At 44.3% G+C, this 17,415-nt stretch overlaps 1 protein-coding gene across 3 annotated transcripts in view; it reads left to right on the forward strand.

Moving 5' to 3' along the window:
* Window positions 1-17,415, forward strand: part of LOC139384681 (furin-1-like) — a 97,734-nt gene that overhangs the window by 46,279 nt on the left and 34,040 nt on the right. For all 3 annotated transcript variants that reach the window (XM_071129504.1, XM_071129505.1, XM_071129503.1), the window contains exon 3: window positions 7,608-7,706. In XM_071129504.1, the coding sequence (XP_070985605.1) occupies window positions 7,608-7,706 (99 nt within the window). The remainder of the gene's footprint in view (window positions 1-7,607; window positions 7,707-17,415) is intronic.

Raw genomic sequence — 17,415 nt, forward strand, 5'->3', positions numbered from 1 at the left:
CGAAATTGGCGAGAAAAAGGGGTAAAATTAAAAAAAATACATAATAATAGAATATGGTAATTCATTAATTAACGGAACATGTAAGTTGAGGATTCAACGATGTGCTGTCCTTACCGAATTCTGATGTTCACTTTGAACATGTCAGTACAACTGTCCACATTTACTCTTCCTCAGCCAACAAGACGAGTAATGAACCGCAAAATCACTGGCATTTGTGAATCTACTATAGTAAAGAAGTTTAGGCTGCCTATTCTATTGGTCAGCTTGTTGAGAAATAAATAGCCTATTTCAAACGGACTCTGGGACAGTTATGGGACGATAGATCCCAAATTCATACGACCAGTATGCCTAGGCTCAGTGGCGACTTTTAGAATGTAGATCTTGGTGGGGCAAAAAAACATGAGGGATGCATGCCAGCAAAGCCACTACACAACACTAAACAATACATTCATTGCACCATAACGGTGACAAACGGTGCCCACAAACTGTTAGGGCCTACATAAAACTGTCCCAACAGCAGATGGACGTAGTCAATATAACTATTTGTCCAACACTTATGAAATGTACAGCGACAGTATTTATGTACACCGAGGAACTTAAAACTTTCCACCTTCTCCACTGCTGTCCCGTCGATGTGAATCGGGGGTGCACCCTTTGCTGTTTCCTGAAGTCCACGATCATCTTGTTTTGTTGACATTGAGTGAGGTTATTTTCCGGACACCACATTCCGAGGGCCCTCACCACCTCTCCGTAGGCTCTTCACGAACCCTGGCTAACAAGTTGAATCAGCAATACAAAATGTGGTTTATTTATTTACTAAATACCTAAATAATCACAGAATTACATCTACACAGAATGGATCACACATTGATTACAAATTATGTCATAAAGGAAAACGTCCCTAGCGGACGGAATCGATATGACGGCTGGTTACACAAAGAAAGGGGGTTGGGTTTTGAATGAAAGAGCAGGAAGTGTGAGGAACAAAAATATTTTGTCTCTATCGGGCCATAGGCAGCAATGCTATCGTAAATATAGTATCTTATGCATTCTAAATAACCGCACATTTGAAAAGGAAAATGCAATAAATATTTACTCTGAGGAGGTATCACTGCTTTAGTAAATAAAAGTTCATACCAAGTTGCAATACTTTAAGCTCATGCTATATTCTGGCTGGTATAGTCGAAATTCATCCTTTTTGGCGTGTTGGTCGTCATCTTCACGTTGAAATTCGATGCTAATTTTGTTAGCGTGAGCTCTGGTTGAATGACAAGAACCTGAGGTTGGCTTAGTTTTGTTGGTGGTCTTGTCCTTTTAACGCAGGGACCGCAAGTCCTCACGTCCTTGGAACAGGAAGTAGAATTTTCATCAACCGGTTTATATAGTGGTGAAAGAAGGGTGTGTTTCATAGTTTACAACCAATGTCTGTTCACTTGGGTGGGGCCTCTTGAGTGAGCAGAGTTTCTCTGACAAACGGTTCTCTCATTTAAAAAGCTACAATTACATTTAATCTTTACAAATAGTTTCATATTTTAACATTTAAATTGCACAACAATTCCATGTGAATCTGAACTAGAATGTGTTGACTTTCCAAGATAGTTTGTCATCCTGTCATTAGTAGTAATGTCTCAGACAACAACTGATCTGAGATCATATTCATTAAGTACCAAAGCATATTTTCAACTGGTTGGATTACCGAAATATTGGTTCCGTTTCCCACCTTTTTATGTTACCAGACTCTCTGTTACGAAGGCTTTACAAGAGTCAACTCTATAAAGTAGAGAGAGAAAAGGGGAAAGGTATTTATGGGGGTCATAAACCTCCCCAACAGGCCAACGTCATGACACTATCTTCACCACCTGGGGGTGGCCCGTCAGGAAGTCCAGGACCCAGTTGCACAGGGTGGGGTCGAGACCCAGGGTTTGGAGGGTACTATGGTGTTGAATGCTGACGTGTTTTACTCACGTCGGGCACTGAGAAGGAGAGCCCACAGTCTTTGGTAGCTGGCCGTGTCGTTGGCACTGTATTGTCCTCAAAGCGCGCAAAGAAGTTTTAATTGGGAGCAATACATTGATGTTCGCGACGGGGCTGGTTTTCTTTTTGTAGTCCGTGATTGTCTGTAGACCCTGCCACATGCGTCTCGTGTTTGAGCCGTTGAATTGCATGCTTTCAGTTTTGTGTGAATGCTGCCATCAATCCACAGTTTCTGTTTTAGGCAAGGTTTTAATAGTCACAGTGGGTCGAACATCTCTTATACACTTCCTTAAACTCGCTCACCGAGTCAGCGTATACATCAATGTTATTGTCTGAGGCTATCCGGAACATATCCCAGTCCACGTGATCGAAGCAATCTTGAAGCGTGGAATCCGATTGGTCAGACCAGCATTGGATAGACCTAAGCACGGGCGGTTCCTGTATTAGTTTCTGCCTATAGGAGGGGAGCAACAAGATGGAGTCGTGGTCAGATTTGCCAAAATGAGGGTGGGGGAGGGCCTTGTATGCATCGCGGAAGTTAGAGTAGCAGTGGTCGAGTGTGTTACTCACTCGTGTACTGCAATCGATATGCTGATAGAATTTAGGTAGCCTTGTTCTCGGATTAGTTGTGTTAAAATCCCCAGCTACAATAAAAAAGTCGAGTGAAGTTCCTTGATGGTCGTCTTGGTATCCACTTGCGGGGGGATAGACACGACTGTGACGATAACCGAGGAAAGTTGTCTTAGGAGATAATACGGTCGCTATTTGATTTTGAGGAATTCTAGGTCAGGTAAACAAAGACTTGAGTTCTTGTATGTTGTTACAATTACACCATGAGTCGTTAATCATGAAACATACACCCCCGCCCATCTTTTCACCGGGAGATGTATGTTCCTGTTGGCGCTATGCACGCGATCCCGTTGGCTGTACGGACTCTGACAGCATGTCCCCAGAGTGCTATAATCCCGGATATCTCTTTGGAAAGCAACTCTTTCCCTAATTTCGTCAATTTAGTTAACTAGGGACTGGACATTAGCGAGTAATGTACTTTGAGGTGGTGGGTGGTGTGCGCGCATCCGAAGCCTCACTAGAAAACCACTCCGGCACTAATTGTAACCTTCTGCATCACTTTAAAAGAGGTACTTTTATTTTGAAGGCAAAACTGCAAATTCCACTATTGTGCCTTGTCATAACACATAACCCGGTCCTGTCGAGCCTCACTAGCCAGATGAAGCTAGCTGGCCGCTTATAACGTTAGCTTTGGGCAACAGGGTTAAGTAGCTGGCTAGTTATTTATTTTCATGAACTAAAGTTCAATTTCAATAGGCGGACAACAAGTCCCTACCTAGCTAATACTTACTCACACGGATTCCTAAATCATTGCTAAGAATAATGAAAATTACTGCAGTTTCTACTGATCATTGTTTTCAAGCAGGGTGTATTGGTGCTAGCTAGGTACCACGCTAAAGCTAGCTAGCTACCCCAGAAGTTGCGGTCGAACAAATAGTGCTTTATTACCAACCCACTATTGTAAACACATTGTTTGCTTGGTTGCAGACTTTTTTTGTACAGCTTTGCCAGTGCTACTGATAGTAGTGATGGCTCTTATCTTGCATGTGCAAATTCAGAACACACAGCATTCTTTAATAGAACTGTGTTATTTGACATGTCAAATGAAAAGCTTGTTTAATGCGTCATAGTATTATTTGAAGTGTATTTTTTTTGACACGCAAAGACCCAAACGGCGTTCCATAGTATGTAGTGAAGCTAATAGCAGTGACGCTATTATTGTGTAACTCTGGTAGGGCAATATCTGAAAATTAGCTCACTTGGTAGTGTGTACCGGTGCTCGACCAGTCGCGAAAGCCAACCAGTCACGAAAGCCAACATCACCCACGACAGAGAACGGTTGATTGTCAAGGGCAATAAATGTCATTATCTTGGCGTTACTGGATTTTGCCTTTGTCTCGCTGAATTTGTTTTTTACTCTTTCAAATGATTGTTCAACTTGTTGACTGCTCGATCGACACAGCAGACATATGCAGTAGACTATCCAATAATGTTTGTTCCATAATGCAGTTAGTGGGAAAACACCATTGTCAAAAGGGCACTGAACATGCAAGCAGTTTCATGTGAAAATGTTCAAAGAGAGGCGACCTAATAGAGGCTACTTTGAAGCAAGGTAAGACATGCCTCATATGAATTAAAACATTTCAGGTTTCAAACGATTAAGTAAATGTTTTTCGAAATGCATACTGCCTCCAGCTTATTGCAAAGTGGTGTGTGGCACGCCGATGAAGCCTGCCTTCCGTTGCAGTTTGATGTAGAGGTCAACTGATTATGATTTTTCAACACCAACAATACCGAATGAACACTTATTTGAACTTAATATAATACATCAATAAAATCAATTTAGCCTCAAATAAATAATGAAACATGTTCAATTTGGTTTAAATAATGCAAAAACAAAGTGTTGGAGAAGTAAAAGTGCAATATGTGCCATGTAAGAAAGCTAACGTTTGAGTTCCTTGCTCAGCACGAGAACATATGAAAGCTGGTGGTTCCTTTTAACATGAATCTTCAATATTCCCAGGTAAGAAGTTTTAGTCCTATAATTCCTACAACCTATTTCTCTCTATACCATTTTGTATTTCATTAACCTTTGACTATTGGATGTCCCTATAGGCACTTTAGTATTGCCAGTGTAACAGTATAGCTTCCGTCCCTCTCCTCGCCCCTACCTGGGCTTGAACCAGGAACACACCGACAACAGCCACCCTCGAAGCATCGTTACCCATGCAGAGCAAGGGAAACAACCACTCCAAGTCTCAGAGCGAGTGATGTTTGAAATGCTATTAGCGCGCACCCCGCTAACTAGCTAGCCATTTCACATCGGTTACACCAGCCTAATCTCGGGAGTTGATAGGCTTGAAGTCATAAAAAGCTGCAAAACACACGAAAGTGCTGTTTGAATGAATGCTTACGAGCCTGCTGCTGCCTACCATCACTCAGTCAGACTGCTCTATCAAATCTTAGACTTAGTTATAACATGATAACACACAGAAATATGAGCCTTAGGTCATTAACCAGTTGCGGCGAGCAAACCCGGATCCGGGATCCTATTTATAGACCTAAGCTCATTACCATAACGCAACGTTAACTATTCATGAAAATCGCAAATGAAATGAAATAAATATGCTAGCTCTCAAGCTTAGCCTTTTGTTAACAACACTGTCATCTCAGATTTTCAAAATATGCTTCTCAACCATAGGAAAACAATCATTTGTGTAACAGTAGCTAGCTAGTGTAGCATTTAGCGTTAGCATTAGCATTCAGCAGACAACATTTTCACAAAAACCAGAAAAGCATTCAAATAAAATCATTTACCTTTGAAGAACTTCAGATGTTTTCAATGAGGAGACTCTGTTAGATAGCAAATGTTCAGTTTTTCCTGAAAGATTATTTGTTTAGGAGAAATCGCTCCGTTTGGTGCGTCACGTTTGGCTACCAAAAAAAACGAAAATCCAGTCATCAATACGCCAAACTTTTTTCCAAATTAACTCCATAATATCGACTGATATTTTTTTCACATATCTCTTCGATGATATATCCTTCGTGGAAGTGTGCTTTCTGTCCTGAATCCCAGGAGAAAATGCCCACAACTGAAGATTACGCACCAATTTAGACAAAGGACACCAGGTGGACCCCTGGAAAATGTAGTCTCTTATGGCCAATCTTCCAATGATATGCCTACAAATACGTTACAATGCTGCAGACATCTTGAAGAAACGACAGAAAGCGCAGGCTTGTTCCTGCTGCATTCACAGCCATATAAGGAGACATTGGAAAACAGAGCTTCAGAAATTCTGCTCATTTCCTGTTTGAAGTTTCATCTTGGTTTCGCCTGTAGCATGAGTTCTGTGGCACTCACAGATAATATCTTTTCAGTTTTGGAAACGTTAGACTGTTTTCTTTCCAAAGCTGTCAATTATATGCATAGTCGAGCATCTTTTCGTGACAAAATATTGCGCTTAAAACGGGCACGTTCTTTTATCCAATAATGAAATAGCGCCCCCATAGATTCAACAGGTTAATATGGCCGGATCCGGAAACTATCATCTCGAAAACAAGACGTTTATTCTTTCAGTGAAATACGGAACCGTTCCGTATTTTATCAAACAGGTGGCATCCATAAGTCTAAATTATCCTGTTACATTGAAGGTTGTGCAATGTTATGTCATAATTACGTACAATTCTGGCAAATTAGGCGGCCCAAACTGTTGCATATACACTGACTCTGCGTGCAATGAACGCAAGAGAAGTGACACAATTTCACCTGGTTAATATTGCCTGCTAACCTGGATTTCTTTTAGTTAAATATGCAGGTTTAAAAATATATACTTCTGTGTATTGATTTTAAGAAAGGCATTGATGTTTATGATTAGGTACACATTGGAGCAATGATACGCACTGCATCGATTATCTGCAACGCAGGACACACTAGATAATATCTAGTAATATCATCAACCATGTGTAGTTAACTAGTGATTATGATTGATTGTTTTTTATAAGATAAGTTTAATGCTAGCTAGCAACTTACCTTGGCTTACTGCATTCAGGCAGTCTCCTCGTGGAGTGCAATGTAATCAGGTGGTTAGAGCGTTGGACTAGTTAACTGTAAGTTTGCAAGATTGAATCCCCTGAGCTGACAAGGTAAAAATCTGTCGTTCTGCCCCTGAACAAGGCAGTTAACCCACTGTTCCTAGGCCGTCATTGAAAATAAGAATGTGTTCTTAACTGACTTGCCTAGTTAAATAAAGGTGTAAAAAAATATATTTAAACGGCCAAATCGGTGTCCAAAAATACCCATTTCCGATTGTCATAACTTGAAGTCGTACCTAATTAATCGGCCATTCCAATTAATCGGTCGACCTCTCGTTTGATGCCACGTTCAAGACAACTTTGGAAAAAAATAAGCTCCGACTGGGGGAAGAAAAACAATTCTAACGGTCATCCAACTCGGAATTCGAAGATCCCTGAAATCATGATTTGACCTCCTTCCCAGTTGTCTTGAAAGCACAACAAGACCTCCGCAGCAGTGCTTGCTCTGTATGACAGATTTTCCACTCAAAGGCTCTGTATTTGTATGCTATACGGGTGTGATAAATAAGAAACATAACAAATAAAATGTACACGCACCAATTTATTTCCACTCAATTATGCAAAGTAATTTATAGACCAATTTTTAAGCATGACCAGTCTAATGTATTTACATGGACTGGTATTTCCTTCAATGAATAGGCTGAAAAGCGTTATTTTACACAGGGATTTTCTTCTACCTGCGCCAATCTTATTTATTGGCTTTTCTTTGATAGGACGAAAGCCAGCTATTACCGGGTAATGGACAACTTGTCCCGGAGGTAGTGTGAGACACATCTCTTAAAGAGATTAAATTTTTAACGACACAAGTATCTCTCCTGGACCTAGTTTGTGTCGTAGAAGTAGTGTAAAGAGGCCCCTTGCAAATGGAATGCCTTACCTCCCTAACATGTTGGGATTAATGACTGTGTTTGTGTGTGTCTGCAAGTATTGGGTGATAATATTAACAATAATGTGTATGTGTCTGTCTGCAGGTATTTGGTGACATCTATCACTTCCGGCACCGTTCTGTGGAGAAGAGGTCTCTGTCGGATCACCGAGGGACGCACGTCCGTCTACAAAAAGAGCCTCAGGTAAGACGCCTTGGGAGGAGGTGAGAGTGTGTGTAGATGATGTTGGGTGGGTGAGTGTGTCAAAGTGGATGAGGAGGTTGAGAGTGAGTGTGCAGCAAGAGAGGGTGGAGGGATGTGAGTGTAGGGGAGGATGGGTTATATCAATAACATGACTTCACCAGCCGCAACAGAGGGTGGGGGTTGGATTGGGCTTGTTGAAAGATGATTCATTAATCTAGTCATACTGTAATGCACCTCCCAATTAACAACACAGCCAGTGTGAGAGGTGATGGAGGGCAGTATGTGAAAGAGGTTGAGAGTCACTGTACTGTAGCTAGGTTGGATTTGTTAATTTATATTCCATAACATGACTGGCGGAGCCGTTGGTACTACATCACCACCTGTGGAGCGGCCATTAGGCAGGCAGTGGGGGTAGGGTCGACGCAGAGGGGACCACGGTGAGCTAACAACCACAGGGCAGAGTGCCAGAGACCTGAGCTCTCATTTATCACCCTCTTTTAATGGATGTCTCGGACACCCTACAGCATCTGCCTGGTCCTGTTCCTTTCCCTGCTTTATGTTAGGGCTGGGAGGTGAGAGCATGCTAAACATGCTACTCACATACACACACGTATACAGTGCATCGACCACTTCCGGCGCCGACAGAGATGGCCGCCTCGCTTCGCGTTCCTAGGAAACTATGCAGTTTTTTGTTTTTTTACGTGTTATTTCTTACATTAGTACCCCAGGTCATCTTAGGTTTCATTACATACAGTCGAGAAGAACTACTGAATATAAGATCAGCGTCAACTCACCATCAGTACGACCAAGAATATGTTTTTCGCGACGCGGATCCTGTGTTCTGCCTTACAAACAGGACAACGGAGTGGATCCTATGCAGCGACCCAAAAAAACGACTCCGAAAGAGAGGGAAACGAGGCGGTCTTCTGGTCAGACTCCGGAGACGGGCACAGCGCGCACCACTCCCTAGCATTCTTCTTGCCAATGTCCAGTCTCTTGACAACAAGGTTGATGAAATCCGAGCAAGGGTAGCATTCCAGAGGGACATCAGAGACTGTAACGTCCTTTGCTTCACTGAAACATGGCTCACTGGAGAGACTCTATCCGAAGCGGTGCAGCCAACGGGTTTCTCCATTCATCGCGCTGACAGAAACAAACATCTTTCTGGTAAAAAGAGGGGCGGGGGCGTATGCCTCATGGCCAACGTGACATGGTGTGATGAAAGAAACATACAGGAACTCAAATCCTTCTGTTCACCTGATTTAGAATTCCTCACAATCAAATGTAGACCGCATTATCTACCAAGAGAATTCTCTTTGATTATAATCACAGCCGTATATATCCCCCCCAAGCAGACACATCGATGGCTCTGAACGAACTTTATTTAACTCTCTGCAAACTGGAAACGATTTATCCGGAGGCTGCATTCATTGTAGCTGGGGATTTTAACAAGGCTAATCTGAAAACAAGACTCCCTAAATTTTATCAGCATATCGATTGCGCAACCAGGGGTGGAAAGACCTTGGATCATTGTTACTCTAACTTCCGCGACTCATATAAGGCCCTGCCCCGCCCCCCTTTCGGAAAAGCTGACCACGACTCCATTTTGTTGATCCCTGCCTACAGACAGAAACTAAAACAAGAGGCTCCCACGCTGAGGTCTGTCCAACGCTGGTCCGACCAAGCTGACTCCACACTCCAAGACTGCTTCCATCACGTGGACTGGGAGATGTTTCGTATTGCGTCAGATAACAACATTGACGAATACGCTGATTCGGTGTGCGAGTTCATTAGAACGTGCGTTGAAGATGTCGTTCCCATAGCAACGATTAAAACATTCCCTAACCAGAAATCGTGGATTGATGGCAGCATTCGTGTGAAACTGAAAGCGCAAACCACTGCTTTTAATCAGGGCAAGGTGTCTGGTAACATGACCGAATACAAACAGTGCAGCTATTCCCTCCGCAAGGCTATCAAACAAGCTAAGCGCCAGTACAGAGACAAAGTAGAATCTCAATTCAACGGCTCAGACACAAGAGGCATGTGGCAGGGTCTACAGTCAATCACGGACTACAGGAAGAAATCCAGCCCAGTCACGGACCAGGATGTCTTGCTCCCAGGCAGACTAAATAACTTTTTTGCCCGCTTTGAGGACAATACAGTGCCACTGACACGGCCTGCAACGAAAACATGCGGTCTCTCCTTCACTGCAGCCGAGGTGAGTAAGACATTTAAACGTGTTAACCCTCGCAAGGCTGCAGGCCCAGACGGCATCCCCAGCCGCGCCCTCAGAGCATGCGCAGACCAGCTGGCCGGTGTGTTTACGGACATATTCAATCAATCCCTATACCAGTCTGCTGTTCCCACATGCTTCAAGAGGGCCACCATTGTTCCTGTTCCCAAGAAAGCTAAGGTAACTGAGCTAAACGACTACCGCCCCGTAGCACTCACATCCGTCATCATGAAGTGCTTTGAGAGACTAGTCAAGGACCATATCACCTCCACCCTACCTGACACCCTAGACCCACTCCAATTTGCTTACCGCCCAAATAGGTCCACAGACGATGCAATCTCAACCACACTGCACACTGCACACTGCCCTAACCCATCTGGACAAGAGGAATACCTATGTGAGAATGCTGTTCATCGACTACAGCTCGGCATTCAACACCATAGTACCCTCCAAGCTCGTCATCAAGCTCGAGACCCTGGGTCTCGACCCCGCCCTGTGCAACTGGGTACTGGACTTCCTGACGGGCCGCCCCCAGGTGGTGAGGGTAGGCAACAACATCTCCTCCCCGCTGATCCTCAACACTGGGGCCCCACAAGGGTGCGTTCTGAGCCCTCTCCTGTACTCCCTGTTCACCCACGACTGCGTGGCCACGCACGCCTCCAACTCAATCATCAAGTTTGCGGACGACACAACAGTGGTAGGCTTGATTACCAACAACGACGAGACGGCCTACAGGGAGGAGGTGAGGGCCCTCGGAGTGTGGTGTCAGGAAAATAACCTCACACTCAACGTCAACAAAACTAAAGAGATGATTGTGGACTTCAGGAAACAGCAGAGGGAACACCCCCCTATCCACATCGATGGAACAGTAGTGGAGAGGGTAGCAAGTTTTAAGTTCCTCGGCATACACATCACAGACAAACTGAATTGGTCCACTCACACAGACAGCATCGTGAAGAAGGCGCAGCAGCGCCTCTTCAACCTCAGGAGGCTGAAGAAATTCGGCTTGTCACCAAAAGCACTCACAAACTTCTACAGATGCACAATCGAGAGCATCCTGGCGGGCTGTATCACCGCCTGGTATGGCAACTGCACCGCCCTCAACCGTAAGGCTCTCCAGAGGGTAGTGAGGTCTGCACAACGCATCACCGGGGGCAAACTACCTGCCCTCCAGGACACCTACACCACCCGATGTCACAGGAAGGCCATAAAGATCATCAAGGACATCAACCACCCGAGCCACTGCCTGTTCACCCCGCTATCATCCAGAAGGCGAGGTCAGTACAGGTGCATCAAAGCTGGGACCGAGAGACTGAAAAACAGCTTCTATCTCAAGGCCATCAGACTGTTAAACAGCCACCACTAACACTGAGTGGCTGCTGCCAACACACTGACACTGACTCAACTCCAGCCACTTTAATAATGGGAATTGATGGGAAATGATGTAAATATATCACTAGCACTTTAAACAATGCTACCTTATATAATGTTACTTACCCTACATTATTCATCTCATATGCATACGTATATACTGTACTCTATATCATCGACTGTATCCTTATGTAATACATGTATCACTAGCCACTTTAAACTATGCCACTTTGTTTACATACTCATCTCATTTGTACATACTGTACTCGATACCATCTACTGTATCTTGCCTATGCTGCTCTGTACCATCACTCATTCATATATCCTTATGTACATATTCTTTATCCCCTTACACTGTGTACAAGACAGTAGTTTTGGAATTGTTAGTTAGATTACTTGTTATTACTGCATTGTCGGAACTAGAAGCACAAGCATTTCGCTACACTCGCATTAACATCTGCTAACCATGTGTATGTGACAAATAAAATTTGATTTGATTTGCGTGGCTATACTGTGGTGTCTAATGATCTCATTCTCAAACCACCTCTGAATAGATTAGGTTTCCAGTTTGATTTCTAATGCTTGTCATGTCTGATTTCTCTTCCACTCCTATTGTGTGTATGTAGTCTGTACTGTGGGTGTTTGAGTGATGGGTCCCTGTTTAAAAGGTCTGTGATTAAGTGTCGCTGGGGCTGTGTGTAGTTCACTCTGTGGTCTCCTGGTCTTGCGTTTCCCTCTGTAGCTCTTTGGGCTCTGGCTGTGTTTCCATGGCTGTGAAAGTCGAGCGTTTGAACTGCGGCACAATGAATGTCCTGCCATCTGCAACAGCCGCTCAGAACCGCTCCACTGTTTGTCACTCAGTGCAGCTCAGGTCCAGATGGGAAGATCAGAGAGAGAGGGCTAGTACCTAGTAACGCAAACTCAGATTCATGTCCAGGAAAAGCTAACATGCACGTACAGATATGCACACACAGTCACACTCAGCAATAGTTCCTCCCCTGACTAACTAATGTTGGTGTTGTTGTGGGCTGGTTCTGCTAATGGGGGTGGCTGGCAGTTCACATGCTGTACAAAACACAGCTTTAAAGGTATGCAGGACCTGCTGATTCAGAGGTACTCTTCCCTTCCCTAATCCAAAGAACAGATGTGCGTGTTCTTATGGGGGTGACTAGGTGTGAATGAGCAAGACCTGTGGTACTAACTGACATCCCCTGGGAACCCACAATTGAAAATCCCCTGTCACTATGGAGTGTCATGGGAAGTCCATTGTCTTCCCATGACACTCCCATGAAGGACTAAGTGCTACTGCAGTCTGCCAGTGGTCATCTCTCCTACCCAGTCCTGTTCCTGTTGACTGTAGAGAACCCATGTTTTGGTTTCCCTGCGTTATGGGAGGTCATTCAGCCATCGAACTGTGTGGCCAAGTCTCGCTGCAGTTTTGTCTTGAGCAGGCGCACGGTGGGAAAAGCGTTGTGTGGCCTATCCTCTTACCCTTAGCAGCACAGCACCAAAACAACACTGCTCCCGCCCCGCCCCAACCCCACTCCTCTCCTCACCACTCAACTGATGGGATTTCCTCTCTCGCAGCTGTTCCATTTCCTGTTGTTGAATTCCTTTTCTCCCTTTGCACTTTAAAGAAAGGGGAACCTCCTTGCACCTCCCTCCCTGCACTGCTCAGGTCAGTCCTGTGGCCCACAGCAGTCACACTGGGGGAGATGGATCTCAAACAAAAGCAGCAATAAACCCTGCTCAAAGACCCACATTACTGTGGACCAAATGGCCAGGGACGCCAAAACTCAGCCTGGCTGACAGACCCCGCTGATCGGGGAGCTAATGCCTGGGCTTGGCCCGGCTGCTCATTCACATCTAATAGTGATGCATTACTCTAATATTGTGTTGCTGTTGTAAGACCATTGCTGTAGTGAAATTGTGTTAGTTAGGCCTAAATGATATACCCATAGAAATGCCATCAATCCAGTATTACCACAAGTTATTCCTGGGCAGGCCATGTTGTCAGGGAAAACCCCTGGACCTAATCATTTTACCATCCATACAGCTACCGTTACTACAGCAATGTAATACTACAGCCATGCTCTGCCATGGTAATAGTACTCTAGCTTTGGTGTGGGCCTAAGGTTGTGTTCATGTTTGGTTGTGTTCATGTTTGGTTGTGTTCATGTTTGGTTGTGTTCATGTTTGGTTGTGTTCATGTTTGGTTGTGTTCATGTTTGGTTGTGTTCATGTTTGGTTGTGTTCATGTTTGGTTGTGTTCATGTTTGGTTGTGTTCATGTTTGGTTGTGTTCATGTTTGGTTGTGTTCATGTTTGGTTGTGTTCATGTTTGGTTGTGTTCATGTTTGGTTGTGTTCATGTTTGGTTGTGTTCATGTTTGGTTGTGTTCATGTTTGTATATGGAGGGGAAGAGAAGAGAGCAGGAAGGAAGGCACAGAAACCTGTCTGCTCAGTATCTGCAGGACAGCAGTGTTTAACCAAGCAGCCGGGGTCTTGTATGTGAATGGTCTGGAGCAAAGAGAAAAGCCGTCTCAGATAGCTGGCATCCGGACCCATTTATAATGGAGATCTTATCTGTTAACTGCTAGCTGGTTCCCTCTTCTGTTCCACCTCACTCGGTCTGTTTAAGAATTCCCGGAGACTCCCTCTCTGGCTCGCTCCAATTTTTCCCTTTTCAAACATTTGCTTAATTATCTCTCTTTGCGATAGGGAAACTTTGGCAAAGGCCTTTAAGTGTAATTAACATTGGAAGCGTCTGTCTTTCTTGACAGAGGATCGGATGGTAATTTGTGGTAACTTTGTCTAGTAGTTAAACTTAACTTCTCTTGTCTTAATGTGTTGATTTTAAATCCATCCATTCAAAATGTTTATTCACTCCCTGTCTCATAAGAAAAACACAAGCCTCTCATTAACCTCTCTGGGATATGTGGGACGGTAGCGTCCCACCTCGCCAACAGCCAGTGAGAGTGCAAATCGCCAAATTCAAAACAATAAAAATCTCATAATTAAAATTCCTTAAGCATACAAGTATTTTACACCATTTTAAAGAATAAATTCTCGTTAATCCAGCCATGGTGTCTGATTAAAAAAAAATGCTTTACAGCGAAAGCAACACAAACAATTATGTTAGGTCACCACCAACTCACAGAAAAACACAGCCATTTTTCCAGCCAAAGAGGAGTCACAAAAAGCACAAATAGAGATAAAAAAGAATCACTAACCTTTGATCTTCATCAGCTTACACTCATAGGACTTCATGTTACACAATACATGTATGTTTTGTTCGATAAAGTGCATATTTATATCAAAAAATCGCGTTACGTTCAGTAGTTCTAAAACATGCAGTGATTGTGCAGAGAGCCACATCTATTTACAGAAATACTCATTATAAATGTTGATGAAAATACAAGTGTTATACATGGAATTAGAGATATACTTCTCCTTAATGCAACTGCTGTGTCAGATAAAAAAATTAAAACACTTTACGGAGAAAGCAAACCATGCAATAATCTGAGTACAGCGTTCAGACAACAAAGCAGCCAAAAAGATATCCGCCATATTGGGTGGCCAACATTAGTCAGAAATAGCATTATAAATAGCTTCTTTTGTTAGGGCGTTTGGTAAACAAATCCAAAAGCGGGTTCAGGTCCAGCCGAACGTCGGACGAAAAGTTCAAAAAGTTCCGTTACAGCCCGTAGAAACTTGTCAAACGATGTATAGAATCAATCTTTAGGATGTTTTTATCATAAATCTTCAATAATGTTCCAACCGGAGAATTCCTATGTCTGTAGAAAAGCAATGGAACGAGAGCTAACTCTCTCGTGACCGCGCCTCAGAGCCTGTGGCACTCTGCCAGACACCTGGCTCATTCTTCTCTCATTCGGTCCCACTTCACAGTAGAAGCCTCAAACAAAGTTCTAAAGACTGTTGACATCTAGTGGAAGCCTTAGGAAGTACAACATAACCAATATCCCACTGTATCTACAATATGGGCTGAGTTAAACTACAAGCCTCAGATTTCCCACTTCCTGGTTGGATTTTTCTCAGGTTTTCGCCTGCCATATGAGTTATGTTATACTCACAGACATCATTCAAACACTTTTAGAAACTTCAGAGAGTTTCTATCCAATACTACTAATAATATGCATATATTAGCACCTGGGACAGAGTAGCAGGCAGTTCACTCTGGTCACCTTATTCATCGAAGCTACTCAATACTGCCCCCCAGTCACTAAAACGTTAATGCTGTTTTCTGGGGGTGATCCATTAGGCTAATTTGAAAAGATCAGTCCTATGGAAAGGATTGGTTGCACCATTTTTTTTGGCCTTCCCATCCTCAAATCAAATGTTATTGGTCACATACACATGGTTAGCAGATGTTAATGCGAGTGTAGCGAAATGCTTGTTCATCCTCTATGCAGTCAGGCGCTACTTGATAACCCTGTGCATCTTAAGAGAGGGATTTAGCTAATCAGGGATGCTATCTTTCATGACTGACCTGTTTTTAATCAATAACCTCAGAGATACTGACGCTGTCTGAGCTTAGCAGACTGTTCATTAACAGTCCAGAACCTCCATTTTCCATCTGAACCTCCGGTTTTCCATCTGGAACATCAAGGTAACAAACTATCAACAGTGTTCTTTCTGGTTGTATTGTGGTTGGCAGAGTTCATGAAAGCAATGACAGGCTCCATTGGTCAAATGCAGACTGTAAACAGTGTTGCCCTGAGTTACCATAGAGACTGTTGTTTTTATGGAAAGTGAGTTTCTCCCTAATGTGTGTTCTCAGTACACACACCACATAGTGAGCCCAGTACCAGCAGCTAATCTGCATGCTTCACTGAGTGTGCTTGAGCTGTGATTAAGGGGTCTTGTAGCAGGCCTTGTTAATGCCTTGTTTGCAGGAGGACGAGCCCAGACTGTGGCATGGCACAATTACAGGGGTCCTCTCCCTCCCTCTTTTGGCCCTCTCACTCCGCATGGCTGACCTAGCCTCATTCTGTGGCCGCCAGTAAATCGCAGAGTAAGAGACTTAACAGTCAGGGAAAAACCATGTTGCTTCTGGCCATGCAATATCACTGTTTCCTTTTTGAACATTATTTTTGATGTCGCCTCAGTCGTCATTATTCTGTGGGGAGCTGGTGAATGTAAAGCTGGTGACTGGTCTGTGGGGAGCTGGTGAGTGTAAAGCTGGCGACTGGTCTGTGGGGAGCTGGTGAGTGTAAAGCTGGTGACTGGTCTGTGGGGAGCTGGTGAGTGTAAAGCTGATGACTGGTCTGTGGGGAGCTGGTGAATGTAAAGCTGGTGACTGGTCTGTGGGGAGCTGGTGAGTGTAAAGCTGATGACTGGTCTGTGGGGAGCTGGTGAATGTAAAGCTGGTGACTGGTCTGTGGGGAGCTGGTGAGTGTAAAGCTGATGACTGGTCTGTGGGGAGCTGGTGAGTGTAAAGCTGGTGACTGGTCTGTGGGGAGCTGGTGAGTGTAAAGCTGGTGACTGGTCTGTGGGGAGCTGGTGAGTGTAAAGCTGGTGACTGGTCTGTGGGGAGCTGGTGAGTGTAAAGCTGATGACTGGTCTGTGGGGAGCTGGTGAGTGTAAAGCTGATGACTGGTCTGTGGGGAGCTGGTGAGTGTAAAGCTGATGACTGGTCTGTGGGGAGCTGGTGACTGGTCTGTGGGGAGCTGGTGAGTGTAAAGCTGGTGACTGGTCTGTGGGGAGCTGGTGAATGTAAAGCTGGTGACTGGTCTGTGGGGAGCTGGTGAGTGTAAAGCTGGTGACTGGTCTGTGGGGAGCTGGTGAGTGTAAAGCTGGTGACTGGTCTGTGGGGAGCTGGTGAGTGTAAAGCTGGTGACTGGTCTGTGGGGAGCTGGTGAATGTAAAGCTGATGACTGGTCTGTGGGGAGCTGGTGAGTGTAAAGCTGGTGACTGGTCTGTGGGGAGCTGGTGAGTGTAAAGCTGGTGACTGGTCTGTGGGGAGCTGGTGAGTGTAAAGCTGATGACTGGTCTGTGGGGAGCTGGTGAGTGTAAAGCTGGTGACTGGTCTGTGGGGAGCTGGTGAGTGTAAAGCTGGTGACTGGTCTGTGGGGAGCTGGTGAGT

This window comes from Oncorhynchus clarkii, chromosome 26, assembly GCF_045791955.1.
Source record: "Oncorhynchus clarkii lewisi isolate Uvic-CL-2024 chromosome 26, UVic_Ocla_1.0, whole genome shotgun sequence".
In the NCBI taxonomy this organism is placed as follows: domain Eukaryota; kingdom Metazoa; phylum Chordata; class Actinopteri; order Salmoniformes; family Salmonidae; genus Oncorhynchus; species Oncorhynchus clarkii.